The sequence below is a fragment of the Tachyglossus aculeatus genome, chromosome 4, assembly GCF_015852505.1.
Source record: "Tachyglossus aculeatus isolate mTacAcu1 chromosome 4, mTacAcu1.pri, whole genome shotgun sequence".
Lineage (NCBI taxonomy): Eukaryota > Metazoa > Chordata > Mammalia > Monotremata > Tachyglossidae > Tachyglossus > Tachyglossus aculeatus.
Genome location: NC_052069.1, coordinates 52354936 through 52373145, shown reverse-complemented (window position 1 = coordinate 52373145; position 18210 = coordinate 52354936). Strand labels below are relative to the sequence as shown.

Below are 18210 nucleotides of genomic sequence, written 5' to 3'. Positions count from 1 at the left end.
TTAATAATAATAGTATACTATGTGCCAAGCCCTGTTCTAAGCCCTGGGTTGTAAGGAAGGAGATCATGCGCACGGTAAGCACTCAATAAATACAATTGTATGAATGAAGCCCAGAGGCTAGATAGCCTCCTGTTTCTTCTGTCACTCTGTTAGTCACTAGCAGTCAAAAGATATTAAATGAGTGAGACCTGGGACCGTTATTCTGTGCACAAAGAATAACCAATGTTAGGTATATTTTGGAAATGTTGCCATCTGAAAAATTGTTAACTGCTAATCAAAATTCCAATATTCTCTAATTCATTCCCTATTCTAAACCAAATTGGTTCTCTGGAACGTTTTTTATGGCCTATCATCCATAGGTGTTTTGTGAGCTGTAAATTACTTTGTAATCAAGCAATCAGTTGTATTTATTGAGTGCTTACTGTGTGCAGAGCACTGTACTAAGCACTAAATTGAACTTAAACTATATCAAGGAAACACTAAAGTAACAGCTAAATATTGTGATGGTACAATAGTGAAAATCCCAAATATGCAAGTAGAAAAAAAGTGCTCTATGTATATGTTTTCAGCACAGATAAATGTGCTTTTACCAGTAGTTTTTAAAGCCAAATATTTTTTTTCTCAACTCTTGTTAGAAAACTGCACCAGAATTGAAAATTGAAATGGTGAATAACCTCAATCACAGTCTCCTCTAAGGAAAATTATTGCATTGCTTGAGATGATAAATCTTCATTCTTTAAGTTTTCAATTTTTTTTTTAAATCAGCAATTTCTTAGTTTAACAGGGAGTTATCAATCAATTATGTTTATGGAGTGCTTACTGTGTGTGAAGCACTGTACTAAGCATTTGGAGAGTACAATATAACAGCGTTGATAGACACATTCCTGCTGCTTCATCTATCTACTGCCTGCGTTTCATTTTTCCTGGGAATAAGAAAAAGATTTTCAAATATATGCCTTTAGCCCTTGAGTAATAGTCAATTCGAAGCTCATAGTTCTTCTAAAACATACTTTTGTAAGCCAAAATGATATAAAGACATTTTATCTTTTCTTCTAAATTCATTTTCAGAAAAAAAATAGTAAGAAATTGATATTACAGTCAGCTGCCAAAGCATATGGCTTGGAAGGGCAGTGAGATGTTAAGCAATGTCTTTTTCCTACTGGATTACTGAAGTTAACAAGTTAGACTGAGCCGTATTTTTGAACTTTAACATACAATCAGAAGCTTTTTTCTAAACAAACGAGTTCCTCTTTTCCCAAACTATGAATCCTTCCACTTGATATTCAAAATTAGCATCCTCAAGCCCTGACCACAAAGGATGTGGGTGAGGCTTTGCTTCAAAACGAATGCTACCTCTAATGCCTGGCATTCTACGTGCCATTTTTTATTCTTAAATGAGGAAAAGAGAGGGAAAATTTGTGGAGCTTTAAATGGTTGATTCCAAAACGGCATGGCCTAAACTCTCTAAAATGTTGTGTAGTCTGCTTTCCTCGGAATAGAAAAGAAAGCATTGCTGCTAAGGGTACTGACTATGAAATTACACATATGAACCTATCTTTAAAATGGGAATAAAACTGTCTTTCAGTGAAGCAGAATAATTTGATAGTGACACTCCATCCTCGGAAACGGTGAGATGCAATTTTACACCGCTTTGAGTACAAGCGTCTTTGGAGCTGTCATGCAGAAATGGTTTTTCTACTTGAAAATGGGGTTTTCCTTTCATCACTCAGGAATGTGTGCCTGTCACTCTCCATTGCCATCGATCCAGGGAGCTGTGATTGTTCTTGGAGCTGGAGACACTGCATTTGACTGTGCAACATCTGCTTTACGCTGTGGAGCTCGCCGCGTGTTTGTGGTCTTCCGAAAGGGCTTTGTTAACATAAGAGCCGTCCCAGAGGAGGTAAACTGGCACCATCAGGGTGATTTGGCATTTTAATAGGATGTGTTTTAGGAGCTGAAACTCTTAGAGCGTGATTCTTATCTTACGTCATTAGATTGCTCCTGAAATGTTGCGACGTGAGTTGTTGAGAAGTTCCAGTTTTGTACCTTATTGTTTAGCTTAATTCAGCCATTTAGGAGAAAATCAAATTCATAATAGAAGTTTGGGTAATACGTCTAATTTCATGGATCATTCCGAAATGGGACTGGTTATCCTGCTCAAGGTTACTTTTGAAATATTTCTCCATTATCTACTGGCATTAGGGTTTGTGTAGACCACCAGTACCCGGTTCAACACATATTTTTTACAGATAGATGAAATTTAGACTCATTTAGTAAATGAAAGCATACCAACAATTCTGTAATGAGTGGTTACTATTCATACAAATGCTGGGATCATTCACCTCCGATTACTGCGTGTCAGTCTGCCCCTGGTGCTGTGTGATAATGATGGGTAGGATCAGTCATTTTTTAAATTTTTTCATAGAACAAATCTCTCTGAGTTAAAGTGATTAGCAATCACTTAAATTTAAATGATTTCATGGATAAAGCTGGCTATTGACAAAACATGCCTGAACCATCATTTTGGACATGAACTTTGAACAAACTCCCAGGGGAAAGTTAGGCCAATAGATAGAGTTAGAAAGGTAAGTCTCCTAAAGCCTGAAAACTAGATCATTCCTGTTATAAAGAGTGACTTTCAGGGCTGGTTATAATAATGTTAATAATTGTGGTATATGTTAAGCGCTTACTATGTGCCAGGTACTGTTCTAAGCACTGGGGAAGATACAAAGTAATCATGTCGGACACAGTCCCTATCCCATAGGGGGCTTACAGCCTTAATCCCCATTTTATAGATAAAGTATCTGAGGCACAGAGAAATTAAGTGACTTGCCCAAGGTCTCACATCAGGAAAGTGGTGGAACCAGGTTTAGAACCAGGTCTTTCTGACTCCTACCCAGGCTCTATTCACTAATAATTAATAATAATTATGGCATTTATTAAGCGCTTACTATGTGCGAAGCACTGTTCAAAGCGCTAGGGAGATTCCAAGGTGATCAGGTTGTCCCACGGGGGGCTTACAGTCTTCATCCCCATTTTACAGATGAGGTAACTGAGGCCCAGAGAAGTTAAGTGACTTGCCCAAAGTCACATAGCTGACAAGTGGGGGAGCCAAGATTTGAACCCATGACCTCTGACTCCAAAGCCCGTGCTCTTTCCACTGAGCCATGCTGCTTCTGTAGTACACTAGTTCACTAGTACATGCTGCTTCCCCTAGGTCAAACCATGGTAGTTCTTCCCCATAGTGTAAAGCCTGCAAAAAATAGGTTTCTGGACAGAGACGTGGTGGCCGTGGAGAAATATTGGGACTACTGAATATCCTACATGTTAAGGATCTGGTTGGATCAAATTGGTGCAGGTGCTTAAAATGAAAATTTTCCATGGAAAACAATTTTTGGAGGGGCAATTGTGCAGAAAGGTATACCTAATAGTTGCCTAATATTAGTGGGGACTTCCACTGTGCAGAAAAAGCCAATGTTTTTTTATAATCAAGTAATACTATTTTTGCCTTCCAGTATTCCTAATCTTAATGTTGGCTTAATTGACACGTTGCGTTCCAGGTTTTTACACCCCTCACCCTTCCCTCAATCAATCAATCAATCAGTCAATCGTATTTATTGAGCGTTTACTGTGTGCAGAGCACTGTGCTAAGCGCTTGGGAAGTACAAGTTGGCAACATATAGAGACAGTCCCTACCCAACAGTGGGCTCACAGTCTAAAAGGGGGAGACAGAGAACAAAACCAAACATACTAACAAACTAAAATAAATAGAATAGATATGTACAAGTAAAATAAATAGAGTAAGAAATCCTGCTCTGTCTGCCTCGGAACAGTCCTGGCATCCACTTAGGCTGGCATTGGGCAGGCTGCAGGGAATGAGCAGCAAGCCAACTCAGGCTGCAGTGGACGATTAGACTTTTGGGCCAGTCAAGAGAAAGCATGAGGATGTAACATCAGTGCAGTGCTTTCAGCGCTTAGAACAGTGCTCTGCACATAGTAAGCGCTGAATAAATGTCATTATTATTATTATTATTATTGTTATTATTTCAGGCCTGAAATTATGACTAAAAGAAATGAAATAAAATTCATTTCACATAGCACTCAAGTCCAATATGGTTTAGGACTATTAATGGTGCATACCAGTGCCATGAAATTTTTGATCCATGCAGATATTGTCCTCATCTCTTACATGGTAGTGTACAGCCTATAAGTGTATTTATTCACTTTGGGGATAGTAACTTTATGGTTTACAGTTGTGTGATTCTAGATCCTTATTACTTAGTGCCCTATTTACAAAATTTACCTTTCACTGAACTCTTGAATTTCCAACTAAACCAATTAAATGTACTAATTTTCACTTTGTCAAAGCCACTCAGAGTGGGCCTGCATAATCGAATGCTCCATTGCCGCTGATAACTACCTTTGTCAGTGTCTGGTTGTCATTCTGTTTGGGACACTTTCAGCTCCCAGCGCAGTTAAGGTTTCCTGACCTTTCCCTGCCACACTAAGTAGGTTCTAGGGACTGGCCACTGTGGAGAATCAAAATTTTTAATGGCATTTGTTAAGCACTTACTATGTGCCATGCAGTGTAGCAAGTGGGGTAGATTCAAGAAAATCAGGTCAGACACAGTCATCATCATCATCAATCATCAATCATATTTATTGAGCACTTACTATGTGCACAGCACTGTACTAAGCGCTTGGGAAGTACAAATTGGCAACATATAGAGACAGTCCCTACCCAACAGTGGGCTCACAGTCTAAAAGGGGGAGACAGAGAACAAAACCAAACATACTAACAAAATAAAATAAATAGAATTGATATGTACAAGTAAAATAAATAAATAAATAAATAGAGAAATAAATATGTACAAACATATATACATATATACAGGTGCTTTGGGGAAGGGAAGGAGGTAAGATGGGGATGGAGAGGGCGACGAGGGGGAGAGGAAGGAAGGAGCTCAGTCTGGGAAGGCCTCCTGGAGGAGGTGATCTCTCAGTAGGGCCTTGAAGGGAGGAAGAGAGCTAGCTTGGCGGATGGGCAGAGGGAGGGCATTCCAGGCCCGGGGGATGAGGTGGGCCGGGGGTTGACGTGGGCCGGGGGTTGATGGCAGGACAGGTGAGAACGAGGTACGGTGAGGAGATTAGCAGCGGAGGAGCGGAGGATGCAGGCTGGGCTGTAGAAAGAGAGAAGGGAGGTGAGGTAGGAGGGGGCGAGGTGATGGACAGCCTTGAAGCCCAGGGTGAGGAGTTTCTGCCTGATGCACAGATTGATTGGTAGCCACTGGAGATTTTTGAGGAGGGGAGTAATATGCCCAGAGCGTTTCTGGACAAAGATAATCCAGGCAGCAGCATGAAGTATGGATTGAAGTGGAGAGAGACACGAGGATGGGAGATCAGAGAGAAGGCTGATGCAGTAGTCCAGACGGGATAGGATGAGAGCTTGAATGAGCAGGGTAGCGGTTGGGATGGAGAGGAAAGGGCGGATCTTGGCAATGTTGCGGAGCTGAGACCGGCAGGTTTTGGTGACGGCTTGGATGTGAGGGGTGAATGAGAGAGCGGAGTCGAGGATGATACTAAGTTTGCGGGCTTGTGAAATGGGAAGGATGGTAGTGCCATCAACAGAGATGGGAAAGTCAGGGAGAGGGCAAGGTTTGGGAGGGAAGAAAAGGAGGTCAGTCTTGGACATGTTGAGCTTTAGGTGGTGGGCAGACATCCAGATGGAGATGTCCTGAAGGCAGGAGGAGATGTGAGCCTGGAGAGAGGGGGAGAGAGCAGGGGCAGAGATGTAGATCTGGGTTTCATCAGCGTAGAGATGATAGCTGAAGCCATGGGAGCGAATGAGGTCACCAAGGGAGTGCGTGTAGATCGAGAACAGAAGGGGACCAAGCACTGAACCTTGGGGAACCCCCAAAGTAAGAGGGTGGGAGGTTGAGGAGGAGCCTGCAAAAGAGACTGAGAATGAACGGCCGGAGAGGTAAGAGGAGAACCAGGAGAGGACGGAGTCTGTGAAGCCAAGGTCAAATAGCGTGTTGAGAAGAAGGGGGTGGTCCACAGTGTCGAAGGCAGCTGAGAGGTCGAGGAGGACTAGGACAGAGTATGAGCCGTTGGATTTGGCAAGCAGGAGGTCATTGGTGACCTTTGAGAGGGCAGTTTCCGTGGAATGTAGGGGACGGAAGCCAGACTGGAGGGGGTCGAGGAGAGAGTTGGTGTTGAGGAATTCTAGGCAGCGCGTATAGACAACTCGTATAAGGAGTTTGGAAAGGAATGGTAGGAGGGATATGGGGCGACAACTAGAAGGTAAGGTGGGGTCAAGAGAGGGTTTTTTTAGGATGGGAGAGACATGGGCATGTTTGAAGGAAGAGGAGAAGGAACCAGTGGAGAGTGAGTGGTTGAAGATGGAAGTTAAGGAGGGGAGAAGGGATGGAGCGAGAGATATCATGAGATGAGAGGGAATGGGGTCGGAAGCACAGGTGGCCGGAGTAGCACTTGAGAGTCCCTGTTCCACTGGGGCTCACAGTCTGTCAGATGGAGGAGGAGTCAATTCCCATTTTACAAATGAGGTAACTGAAGGGCAGAAAAGTGAAGTGACTTGAGGAGTTCACACAGCCAAAAATTGGTAAAGCCTGGATTTGAACTCAGGTCTTCATGTTTCATTGTTTGAATTATATAAATTAGAGAAGCAGCATGGCTCAGTGGCAAGAACCCGGGTTTGGGAGTCAGAGGTCCTGGGTTCTTATCCCGGCTCCACCACTTATCAGCTGTGTGACTTTGGGCAAGTCACTTAACTTCCTTGTGCCTCAGTTACCTAGTCTGTAAAATGGGAATGAAGACTGTGAGCCCCACGTGGGATAATCTGATTACCTTGTATCTACCCCAGAGCTTAGAACAGTGCTTGGCACATAGTAAGCACTTAACAAATACCAGCATTATTATTATTACTAATAACAATAATGGTATCTGTTAATCACTAACTATGTGCCAAGCACTCTACTAAGTAAATGTGAGGGTAAATTCAAGCTATCCAGGCTGACCACTGTTTCTGTCCCACATGAGGAACACAGTTTAAGTAGGAGAGGGAAGAGGCATTTAATCCCCATTTTACAGATGAGGAAACTGAAGCACAGAAGACTCAAGTGACATCCCCATGATGGCAGAGCTGGAATTAGGACCCATGTACTTTAAGACTTCCAGTAGCAGTCACATGAATGACTACAATAATTTCACCTGACTGGAAATAATAATAATGATGATTATTGTATTCATTAAGTGCCAACCCGAGCCAAGTGCTGGACTTGATAGCAGATAATCAGAGCTGGCACAGAGCCTGTCCCTTATGGAGTTCACCATCTAAGAAGGAGGGAGAACAGATTTTTATTTTCATTTTATAAATGAGAAAACTAAGGCACAGAGAGGTTAAGTGACTTGTCCAATGTCACACAGAAGGCAAGTGAAAGAAGCAGGACTAAGACTTGGGTCTCCTAACTTCCAGTCCTGTGCTCTTTCCACTCTTTAAGTGCCTCTGTAAACATTATTTTGCTTTATTGCCGATAATTGAAAAAGTAATGAATTTTTTTTAACTAGAAATAAGTTGACGTAAAGACCAAATGAGCTCTTAGTAGATATAATAAACAGAACTCTGAATAGGTTATGGATTTTTAAGGTTTTCATTAATGCTTTGACTGCTCATATGATCTGAAATCGATTTACTAATCCATCCTAAATCTGCCATAGATGATGTAAGTCAATGTGGTGCATTTGTATGATGAACTGCCAAGAACTTCACTGCTGTCAGTTATATTGACTCCCTTTTTGGAATGTGATATCTAGACATTTTTGTCATCGTTAAAGGTGCTAGATATTTATTTTCTGGAGGATTCCTCTCTTCCCCATCCTAAAACATTTCTGCACTTTCCTTGGGTGATTGGTATCTTCTGTATAAATGCCATTATTCTTTTCACTTTGACTGAAAAAGCAAGATTTATTTTCTTTTTTTCCCCTTTTTATGGTATTTATTAAGGACTTACTATGCATGTGCCAGGCACTATACTAAATGCGTAGATTCGAGCTAATCAGGTTGGACACAGTCCACATCCCACATGGACCTCACAGTCTTAATCTCCATTTTCCAGATGAGGTAACTGAGGCACAGAGAAGTTAAATGACTTTTCCGAGGTAACAGTAGAAATGTAGCAGAATTGGAATTAGAACCTATGCTAACCACTAGACCACACTATCTGGTCCTCTCATTTGACCAAGATTGCCTTAGCATTGCTATGTTTACAAAGAGGTAACTGTGACATGAAGTGTAAGTGTCATCTGTGCCATTTGCAAATGTGCAAAGGACTCATATGACCTTACTTTTTAAGGTATTTTTTTTTCAGTGCCAGGCACTATACTAAGTGCTGAAGTAGATAGGAGCTAATCAGGTTGGACACAGTCCTTGAGCCACATGTAAAACTGTAAGCTCACTGTGGGCAGGGAATGTCTGTTTATTGTTATATTGTACTTTACCAAGCACATAGTACAGTGCTTTGTACACAATAATACACTCAGTACATATGATTGACTGACTGACGTGGCACTCAGTCTTAATCTCCATTTTACAGATAAGGTAACAGGCTCAGAGAAGTGAAGTGATTTGGCCAGGGTCACACAGCAGTCAAGTGGCTGAACCGGGATTAGGCCAGGTTATGCAGATGATATTGTACATGCCTTCTGAAAAAGTGGATGAACCTCTACATTATGAAATTTGAAATTTAAATCCAATTTTCTCTGAACTAAAAAACAAACAATAATTGCCCTTCACATTACATATTTTTTCTAACCTGAAAAATCTAAACCAGAAAATATTTACTTAACTGCATCATCAGTAGCAAACCTGGTTTCCATTTGCTGTTATCAGAGCCTTATCATTTGCTCTGTCCTTTCCTAATAGCTTTTTTTAAAAGTAGGGCAAGCATAATAGCTGGTTGAAAAAATAATCACAGAATCTGCCTGTTTTCTCATAGCGCTAATATCTCTCACATGAGCCAGCTAATGATAGGAGGTTTTTGTAGTCGTACTCATTGTTGTGATTCAGCAGAGTAGGTTTCCAATGCCTAAGGTGAAGTTGGCGGTGGAACTACCAATAATGGATCCCCTGGGCAATGGGTGAAACCACTGAAATTCATCAGGCAGCTGTCCAGAAGGTTTACTTTGCCATTCAGCAGGTATCTATGGTCCAAGGAGTTATAGGCCAAATGGACTATGAGGTCCCAAAATGATATCAATTGCCCTAAATAATCATATTCTCCAGAAAAATTCCTATCCAAAAAATCTTCCGTCCCCGTAAAAGACACAGCAACATAAATGTCTTCCGGGTCACCCATGAGACCTCATCCTCAAATAGTCTCTCTTGTGGCCGTATTTATACCCACATTCTCATTTGAGAATCACTGAAAAGCCAGAGCACCTCTGGTGACAACCCTCCAGGAGGTCAGGAAATTGCTGTATTACTAGCTACTATTTGAGAGGAAGAGGACAAACCCACTAATGGATCCTTCCAGTTTTTCCTGCAAAATTATGCAGAGGAGATTAGATTTCACAGGAAACAGAATCCCCCAATCATTTGGTATTAAAAGCTGTTGACAGATCTAATAAAATCATTATAGATGCTTCAGGGGAGACAGTGCAATTAGAAAAGTCTGAAAGTAGGCAAGATGTGCTATTTGTGTATGTAAAAGTCTGTGGATCCACCATCAGAACGATTGCAGATGGAGAGCGGGGCATTCTGGAAGAGATGTGTTTGTGGGGTTGCTATGGGTCGGAAACGACTCGACGGCATAAGACAAGACAGTGCAAATGGTACGTTCTCTGCAGAATTGCGCTAAACAATCTTCAGGGTTCCTTGTGGACAGGGAATGTGTCGACTATGCCCTCCCGAAGTCCTTAATACAATGCTCCGCACACAGTAAGCACGCAATAAATACCATGGATTGATTGATTTAAGAAGTATGAAGTACCTGTCAACCAGGGAGTACATTTAGGCTGAGAGAATTGAGTTTAAGAATAACAACTTACATTTTAATATACTTATATGCAGTGGTTTTAAGAATAACAACTTAAATTTTCATGTATTTATGTGCTTTACCCGCCTTGAATGAGATATAAGCAGAGGCAGGTGTAATGATTTCCCTTTAGAAATGAGGAAATGGAGCTACACAGAGCTTAAATGATTTTCCCCAAGTTACTGAAACTAGACGTGGTAAGAGTCAGAGTCTAAATTCCACATTTATTGTTTTAACTCCCATTCTATAGTCTTTCCACTGGATTTGTTGCCCAAGAACTGCCAACTGCTGAATAACTACTTCACTGTTTCTCTTTCCAATTTCATATCTTTTTTGTGTGGTACTTCTGCTGCTGCTTCTATTGGTTATATGCCGTAGGAAGATGATGAACCAATTTTCAGTTGTGCTTCCTGAAATTTGGCATCTGGCAGCTATTCTGAGGGCTCTCTGTGACCCGCTATGACAGTATCTAGGAGAGACAGTAACTGTGGAGTGACTGGAGTGAAATTTGAGTGTTTGAACTCATAAGAAATACTGCTCTATGGCCAAAAGGTGTTAGGTGGTATCCCTGTAATTATGTCTTGGATAACATTTAAAAAGCCCATTCCTTGACAACATTTCAGTAAGAATGGAAATGTTACCAGAGGCCTGAAAAATACTCAAGACAGCTCTTGAGAGACCCTACAGTGGAAAATGCAGAATTCAACAGAAAAGTGGGAGCAAACAGAAAATTTCAAAAGCTCTATCATATTTTGTAAACTTTTCCCGAAAACATTACGTTAAGATGTAAGGGGGACTGTTCACCCATATGGAGATTCTTTTTCCAGGAGACAAAGACAGTGTGTCTTCATATACACAAGTTAGTCACAGTGAAGTGAGACCACGGGCTTTACCTGTTTTGCTTTCATATATCCTAACACAAGGACATTAGATTATATAAGAAGTACAGAGAAGTGCTTTCTGAAATGGGCTGTCTTTTAAGGAGGCCTTGCTACTTCAGGTTGCTGTTCAGGAGGACGAAATGCCCTTTGCCTTCTCCTTAGGGAAACTTTCTTTTCTGGGGTTATTCTTCTGCTGGACTGCTAACTCTACCTTCCAAAGAACTTTGAGTGTTTGTTTTGTTAGAGTGCAGCCCAGAACAAGGTGGTCAGAGACAAGGGCATCAATTCCTTGAAGTGCTTCCGTTTAAACTTGGCACCTTTATAAAATCTCTCATCTTCCCCAAACAGAATATGTTTATTTTGTTTAATGGTATTTGTTAAGCACTAACTATGTGCCAGGTACTGTACTAAGCACTGGGTTACATACAAGTTAATCGGGTTGGTCTCAGTTCACATTTCACATGGGGCTTATAGTCATAATCCCCATTTTACAAATGAGGTAACTGAGGCACGGAGAAGTTAAGTGAATTGCCCAAGGTCGCACAGCAGACAGGTGACTGAAACAGGACTGGTGAACTCAGGTCCTTTGAATCCTGGGCCCATGGTCTATCCACTAGGCAACACTGCTCCTCAATTTAATTTGACTACTAAATAGACTAATTGCTCACAATGCTTAAAACATGACATCACTTCATGAACAGGCCAGCCTTTGTAGCTTTTTCATCACTCGACCTTCCTGTGCCTTAGCCTTGCTTCTCTCTCTTTTGCTCTGAAAATCTACCCCAAGATGGGCTTGGCCCCCACAAGATATTTGACTTTTTTTATAAAAGCCATATAGGAAATTTAGAATTGTAATCTACCTTCATACAAGATTTGTTAAAAAAAACATACACAAAGCCTAGCAAATAAAAGTACATGTATGTTGGTCTTTAATGGTCCCTTTTCCACAATCTTGCTTTATTGAGTGTGACCGATTCCAAGTGAAATTAATAAGTGCTTTGCCAATAGGTCTTCAAAGTAAAATGCATTCTGTTTCCTGGATTAAAGAAAAGTCAGCCTATAATGTCTGACTCCCTCACTAGATTCTAAGTTTATTGTAGCTTGGGGTCATGTCTACCAATTTTATTGCATTGCACTCTCCCAAGCGGTATAGTACAGTGATCCACACACAGTAAGTGCTCAATAAATATAAATGACTGATGGGTTGACCGGCACCATGCATGCACATGTGTGTGTTCCAATTTTGCATTGAATTGCAGTTAAACAGAAGTGAATTGTAAGAAGAAAATTCCTTAACTCCCTAGTAGTGTTATAAATAAAATGTACAATGAAAACATACACTCTAGAAGAATTGAGCGCAGGAGATTCTTTTTAGGATAATGATGATTGATTTTCCTCTTCCAAATTTGATTCCTGCAAACATTTCGCAAGTATTTCAGCACTTAATAATTATGGTTGTTTGCAAAATTCCATCCATTGCCCCTTCAAGAGTGATTTATAATAATAATAATGGTATTCAAGTGCTTGCTACGTGCAAAGCACTGTTCTAAGCGCTGGGGGGATACAAGGTGATTAGATTGCCTCATGTGGGGCTCACAGTCTTCACCCCCATTTTACAGATGAGGGACCTGAGGCACAGAGAAGTTGTGACTTGCCCAAAGTCACACAGCTGATAAGTGGCGGAGTCGGAATTAGAACTCATGACCTCATGACGAATCCAAACCTGGATTCGTGTCACTGAGCCATGCTGCTTCTCTGATTTATATAGTTCAAACAATGAAACATCGTTCTGGCTAATGATATAACTGAGTGATACAGTTATGATAGAGCTCACCTTTAAAATGTTTCTGAGCTATTAAATGCCTTTGGCTTGGCTTTGGAGTAGTATTTCCTGGTTTTTGTTAAGCACTTACTATGTGTCAAACACTCTTCTAAGTGCTGGAGTAGATTCAGTGTAAGTTGGACACACTCCCTGTTTCACATGGGGCTCGCAGTCAAAGTAGGAAGGAGAACAAGAGAACTGAGGCACTGAGAAGTTAATGACTTGCTCAAGGTCACACAGCAAGCAATTGGCAGAGCCGGGATGAGAACCCAAGTCCTCTATCAAGCCCATGGTTTTTCCACTAGGCCATGCTGCTTCCTACTTGGATTCAAAAAAGAAAATAATCCTTTAGAAAATTTGAATATTGAACCGTGCTTGGCACACAGTAAATGCTCGATAAATATGAATGAATGAACCACATAACATATTTTTTGAATATTTTGGGATTAAATCCCCCATAGCCATACATCTCATTTGGAAGTTTGAATATTTTATTTTTTATTCCTGAAATTCTAAATGTGACTCCGTTTTCAGGGAAATTAGAAGTTTTCAGTATTAGTTTTAATAGAAGGATCTTATTGCTTCTCAAATATCTCAGAATTAACCAGCATAGTTCTGTACTAGAAAGTTTTGGAGTCTAGTCAGATAACCCGGAAATTGTGGACAATTTGGCCATCACCAATATTCTATCCCCAATAACGTTGAAAGGGGTGCTAATGCTTTCAACTTGAGATCTCAAACACCATAAAAATGTTTGGAAGCTTTACACATTTTTCTGTTATTACTGCAATCGCTGCTATTACATTTCAGCCCATTGATATGATATTTAACAGGATGTACGTGTTTCAGTTTCTCAGGTCGCTAGATAAGACCACTGAACAGCACATTTTATTAACTGTTTTCTAAAGCACTTATTAAACATATAAGGTGTTTGGAGTTAAATGGGAAAAGAGGTGGAATTGGATAAAATGTTAAATGTTTTAAGATCATTCCTCAAAGTTAAATGCAATGAAGGTTATTCTGGCATTTGACTGAAATGCAGAAGATTATCATCAGCTTTTACATATGCTGACTTTGAGATTAGCTCATTACTAATTATAACCTTCTGCTCACTCTGTAGATGCAATCTCAGAAGTGAGTGGACATTATGCTTTTAATTATAGTAAATTAAGTTGCTTCACAATTTCCACAATTTGATGCCTGTACCATTAATCAAACTAATTCATCACATTATGCAGAGTTAATAAGTAAAATGAAGATTTAGCTGTTTATACATTTCAGTCAAATGTATAAGTATTATAATTTATTTCAGAGGAGTGTATCTTCAAGCCTCTGTTAATCCAGCCCAAAATACTGGGGTTAGAAAGTACTGTCAAGCTCTGAAACCTGTGAAATGTGCATGGAATGAAAACATACTTCTTTCCTATTCAGAGAGAATCTCTATTCTGTTTCCCTTAGCACGAGCATTTGCCTCTCTTGCTGTTCAAACACTCATTGATTTCAAGGGGATCATTTCTCTGTATGTAAATATTCTTTGCCTTTCTAGAGGAAAGGTAGTTATACCATTGGATTTAGGTATGAATACAGAACTTCACATCGAAAGCTCACTGAAGGCTTGGTTCGAGTCAGGGAAACTAGAGGGAAGCCAGAAGCACTTTCAGATATTTGACCATCCTGAGCCAGGGAAAATGTATCTCCTCCCTCCACTGAGTATGACATCATATAGAAATCTGCCCAAATCTATGGCACCCTACAGCAGTCTGACCAGATCCTCAACCTAGTCCATCTCCTCAGGTGAATTCCTTCCTTGCTTCTGCTCCAGACCAATATCTTCCCTTCCATGTCTCTGCTAACAAAAGTCACTTTTGACCCCAGAGGAGGGAGTCTGGGCACTGACAAATTTTGAACTGCTGTCATAACAATAATAGAGTGAAATGAAATCAAAATATCTATGTTAATAATAATTGTGGCATTTGATAAGCACTTACTATTTGTTAAGTACTGTTCTAAACGCCGGAATAGATACAGGGTAATCAGGTTGGACACAGTCCCTGTCCCACATGGAGCTCACAGTCTTAATCACCATTTTATAGATGAGGTAACTGAGGCACAGAGAAGTGAAGTGACTTGCCCAAGGTCACCCAGCAGACAAGTGATGGAGCTGGGATTAGAACCTATGTCCTCTGTCTTCCAGGCCTGTGCTTTTACTGCTAGGCCACACTGCTTCTCTGTCCAGTGGCTACTCCCTGAAGGTGTGCCTGGATATAACTGCCGCATTTGGCATCTGAAGCTGGTCCTAGGGTCAATCTATGTTGCTGAGATTTCTTGTTTTCTATTCCTAAATCTCAGACTTTGTCTAGAAACCCACAAAATCCACCCTTTCTGCACTGTTCGTGCACCTCAATCCGTGACCTTTGGACACTTGATAATCTCCCCACCCCCAAGCCCACAACACTTATGTACATATCTTTGAATTATATATATATATATAATAAATTACTTATCATATTAATGGCTGTCTCCCCCTGAGCCCGCTAGTCAGTAAGTTCGTTATGGGCAGGGGATATGCCTGCTAATTTTATTATTCTCTCCCAAACACTTGGTACAGTGCTCTGCCCACAGTAAGTGCTCAATAAATATGAATGATCTGTGTTTCACTGGTCGCATGACTCCCCCCTCCCCCCGGCCAAGACTCTGTTCCTTTTTAAACTCCCCATTGCCTGTTTTCCTTCTCCTTTTTCTCCCTTGACTTTTCTTCCCTTATCTTCTTCAGGCTGTAACCTCTCTTCCTTGGTGTATCTCTTCATATTTGGACTCCTGTATCGTCTTTTCTTTCTTCTACTTTGAAACACATCAATCAATGAATAGTATTTATTGAGAATTTTGAGTGTGCAGAGCACTGTACTAAGTGCTTGGAAGAGTTCAACAGAGTTGGTAGACCTGTTCCCTGCCCACAACGAGTTTACGGTCTAGTGGGGAATAGACATTAATATAAATGAATAATGGATTCACCTATTGCTTGATCAGTAGTGTACATGCTTGGGTAACCCAGCATCCATGTCCCTGGTGGAAAAGCAGCATGGCTTAGTGGAAAGTGCATGGCCACTGAGAGTCAGAGGACCTGGATTCTAATCCTGGCTCCACCAATTGTTTGTTGGTTGACCTTGAGCGAGTCATTTACCTGTTCCTCGGTTTTCTCATCAGTAAAATGAGAATTAAGAATCTGTTCTCTCTCCTATTTATTGGCATAAGGCTCATGCCCGACCTTATTATTAACTTGTGTCTAACGACTTCTGAACTTAGTATAGTGTTGGGCACATAGTGATTACTTAGCAAATAGTATTATTATTACCATATTATATGTTTTGAAAGTATAGCAGTTATATAGCTAGTAAAGAGATATTTTTGACTGTCGAAGAACCCTTTAATATGGGCAAACATTAGTTTTCATGTTCCTGAGACACAGCATCAAGGGTAAGACTGTGTAGATATTTGTACATCCCTACGCTCTCAATTCTGGATATGGCAGGTCATTAACATCTCTGAATAAGCAGCACAAAAAATTCATTGATTTTAGAGGTTTTTTAAATTGGCTCATTTATTCATTCACTCATTCAGTCATTCATTGAGTGCATACTGTGTGCAGAGCACTGTACTAAGCACTTGGGAGCATGTCAGGGCAACACAGAGGGAGTGGGAGAAGAGGAAAGGGAGAGCTTAGTCAGGGAAGGCCTCCTGGAAGAGATGTGCCTTCAGTAAGGGGGAGAGTAACCGTCTGACAGATTTGAGAAGTGAAGGCATTCCAGACCAGAGGCAGGAAGTGGATGAGGGTTTGGTGGTGAGATAGGTGAGATTGAGGCACATTGAGAAGGCTAGCTTAGAGGAGCGAAGTGTGTGGGCTGGATTGTAGTAGGAGAATAGTGAGGTGAGGTAGGAGGGGAAACATGATGCTTTAAAGCCAATGGTGAGGAGTTTTTGTTGTATTTTACTTGTACATATCTATTCTATTTATTTTATTTTGTTAGTATGTTTGGTTTTGTTCTCTGTCTCCCCCTTTTAGACTGTGAGCCCACTGTTGGGTAGGGACTGTCTCTATATGTTGCCAATTTGTACTTCCCAAGCGCTTAGTACAGTGCTCTGCACATAGTAAGCGCTCAATAAATACGATTGATGATGACGATTGATGATGCAGGGGCGAATGGGCAACCACTGGAGTTTCTTGAGGAGTGGAGAAATATGTCCTGAGCATTTCTGTAGAAAAATTATCTGGGCAGCAGAGTGAAGCATGGACTGGAGTGGGGAGAGGCAGGAGGCTGGGAGGTCAGCAAGAAATCTAATGCAGTAATCCAGGCAGGATAGAATAAGCTATTGTATTAACGTGGTAGCACTTTGGATAGAGTGAAGGGTGGATTCTAGCAATCAATCAATTGTATTTATTGAGCGCTTACTGTGTGCAGAGCACTGTACTAAGCGCTTGGGAAGTACAAGGTGGCAACATATAGAGACGGTCCCTACCCAGCAGTGGGCTCACAGTCTAGAAGGGGGAGACAGAGAAAATAACCAAACATATTAACAAAATAAAATAAATAGAATAGATATGTACAAGTAAAATAAATAAATAAATAAATAGAGTAATAAATAGAGTAATCAGTAATCAGTAATAAATAGAGTAGTCAGTCTACTATTATTATTATTATGGTGTTAAGCACTTACTATGTGTAAAGCACTTTTCTAAGTGCTGGGATAGATATGTTAATTTGGTCAGACACAGTTTAAACTGGCCCACAGTTTGAGTAGGTGGGAGAACAGGCACTGAATTTCCATTTTACAGAGGAGGTACCTAAGGCACAGAGAAGTTAAGTGACTTTGCCCAGTGTCACACAGCAGACAAGGGGCAGAGCCAGGACTAGAACTCAGGCCCCCTAACTCCCAGGTCAGTGCTCTTTCCACTAGAGTACCTTCCCTGGCAATGGAAAGAGCAACTGAAGATTTGTAATACACTTAGAATTTAAATTCAACCATGAACTAGGCACTGGCAGGATTTAGTGATGGATTGAATATGTGGGTTGAATAAATATGTTAGTTACTATATGCTAAAAGAGTCAAATTCTCTTTATATGATGTATCAAACTTATAGAAATGCCGACTGTCAACACAAAAACTGGTACTTTAGAAATGATTCCAGGTCTTCATCATCAATCGTATATATTGAGCGCTTACTATGTGCAGAGCACTGTACTAAGCGCTTGGGAAGTACAAAGAGGTTTGATACTCTCAAGTGTTGTGGTAGCAAGTTAAATTCTGAATTTCATATCTAAGCTGCAAAAAGTGGTGAATGATTATTTACTGTAATGAGAAATGGTGGATAAGTCTTGTCTTGTACGCATGATATATTATGCTATTGCTTTTTCTGGTATCCTTTTAAAACAATGTTGTTGTAGGTACAATGCATTGA

At 40.6% G+C, this 18210-nt stretch overlaps 1 protein-coding gene across 1 annotated transcript in view; it reads left to right on the top strand.

The window, feature by feature from the left end:
* DPYD (dihydropyrimidine dehydrogenase) overlaps nt 1–18210 on the top strand; it is an 884509-nt gene that overhangs the window by 415198 nt on the left and 451101 nt on the right. The window contains exon 10 of the mRNA XM_038745292.1: nt 1731–1900. Within this exon, the coding sequence (XP_038601220.1) occupies nt 1731–1900 (170 nt within the window). The remainder of the gene's footprint in view (nt 1–1730; nt 1901–18210) is intronic.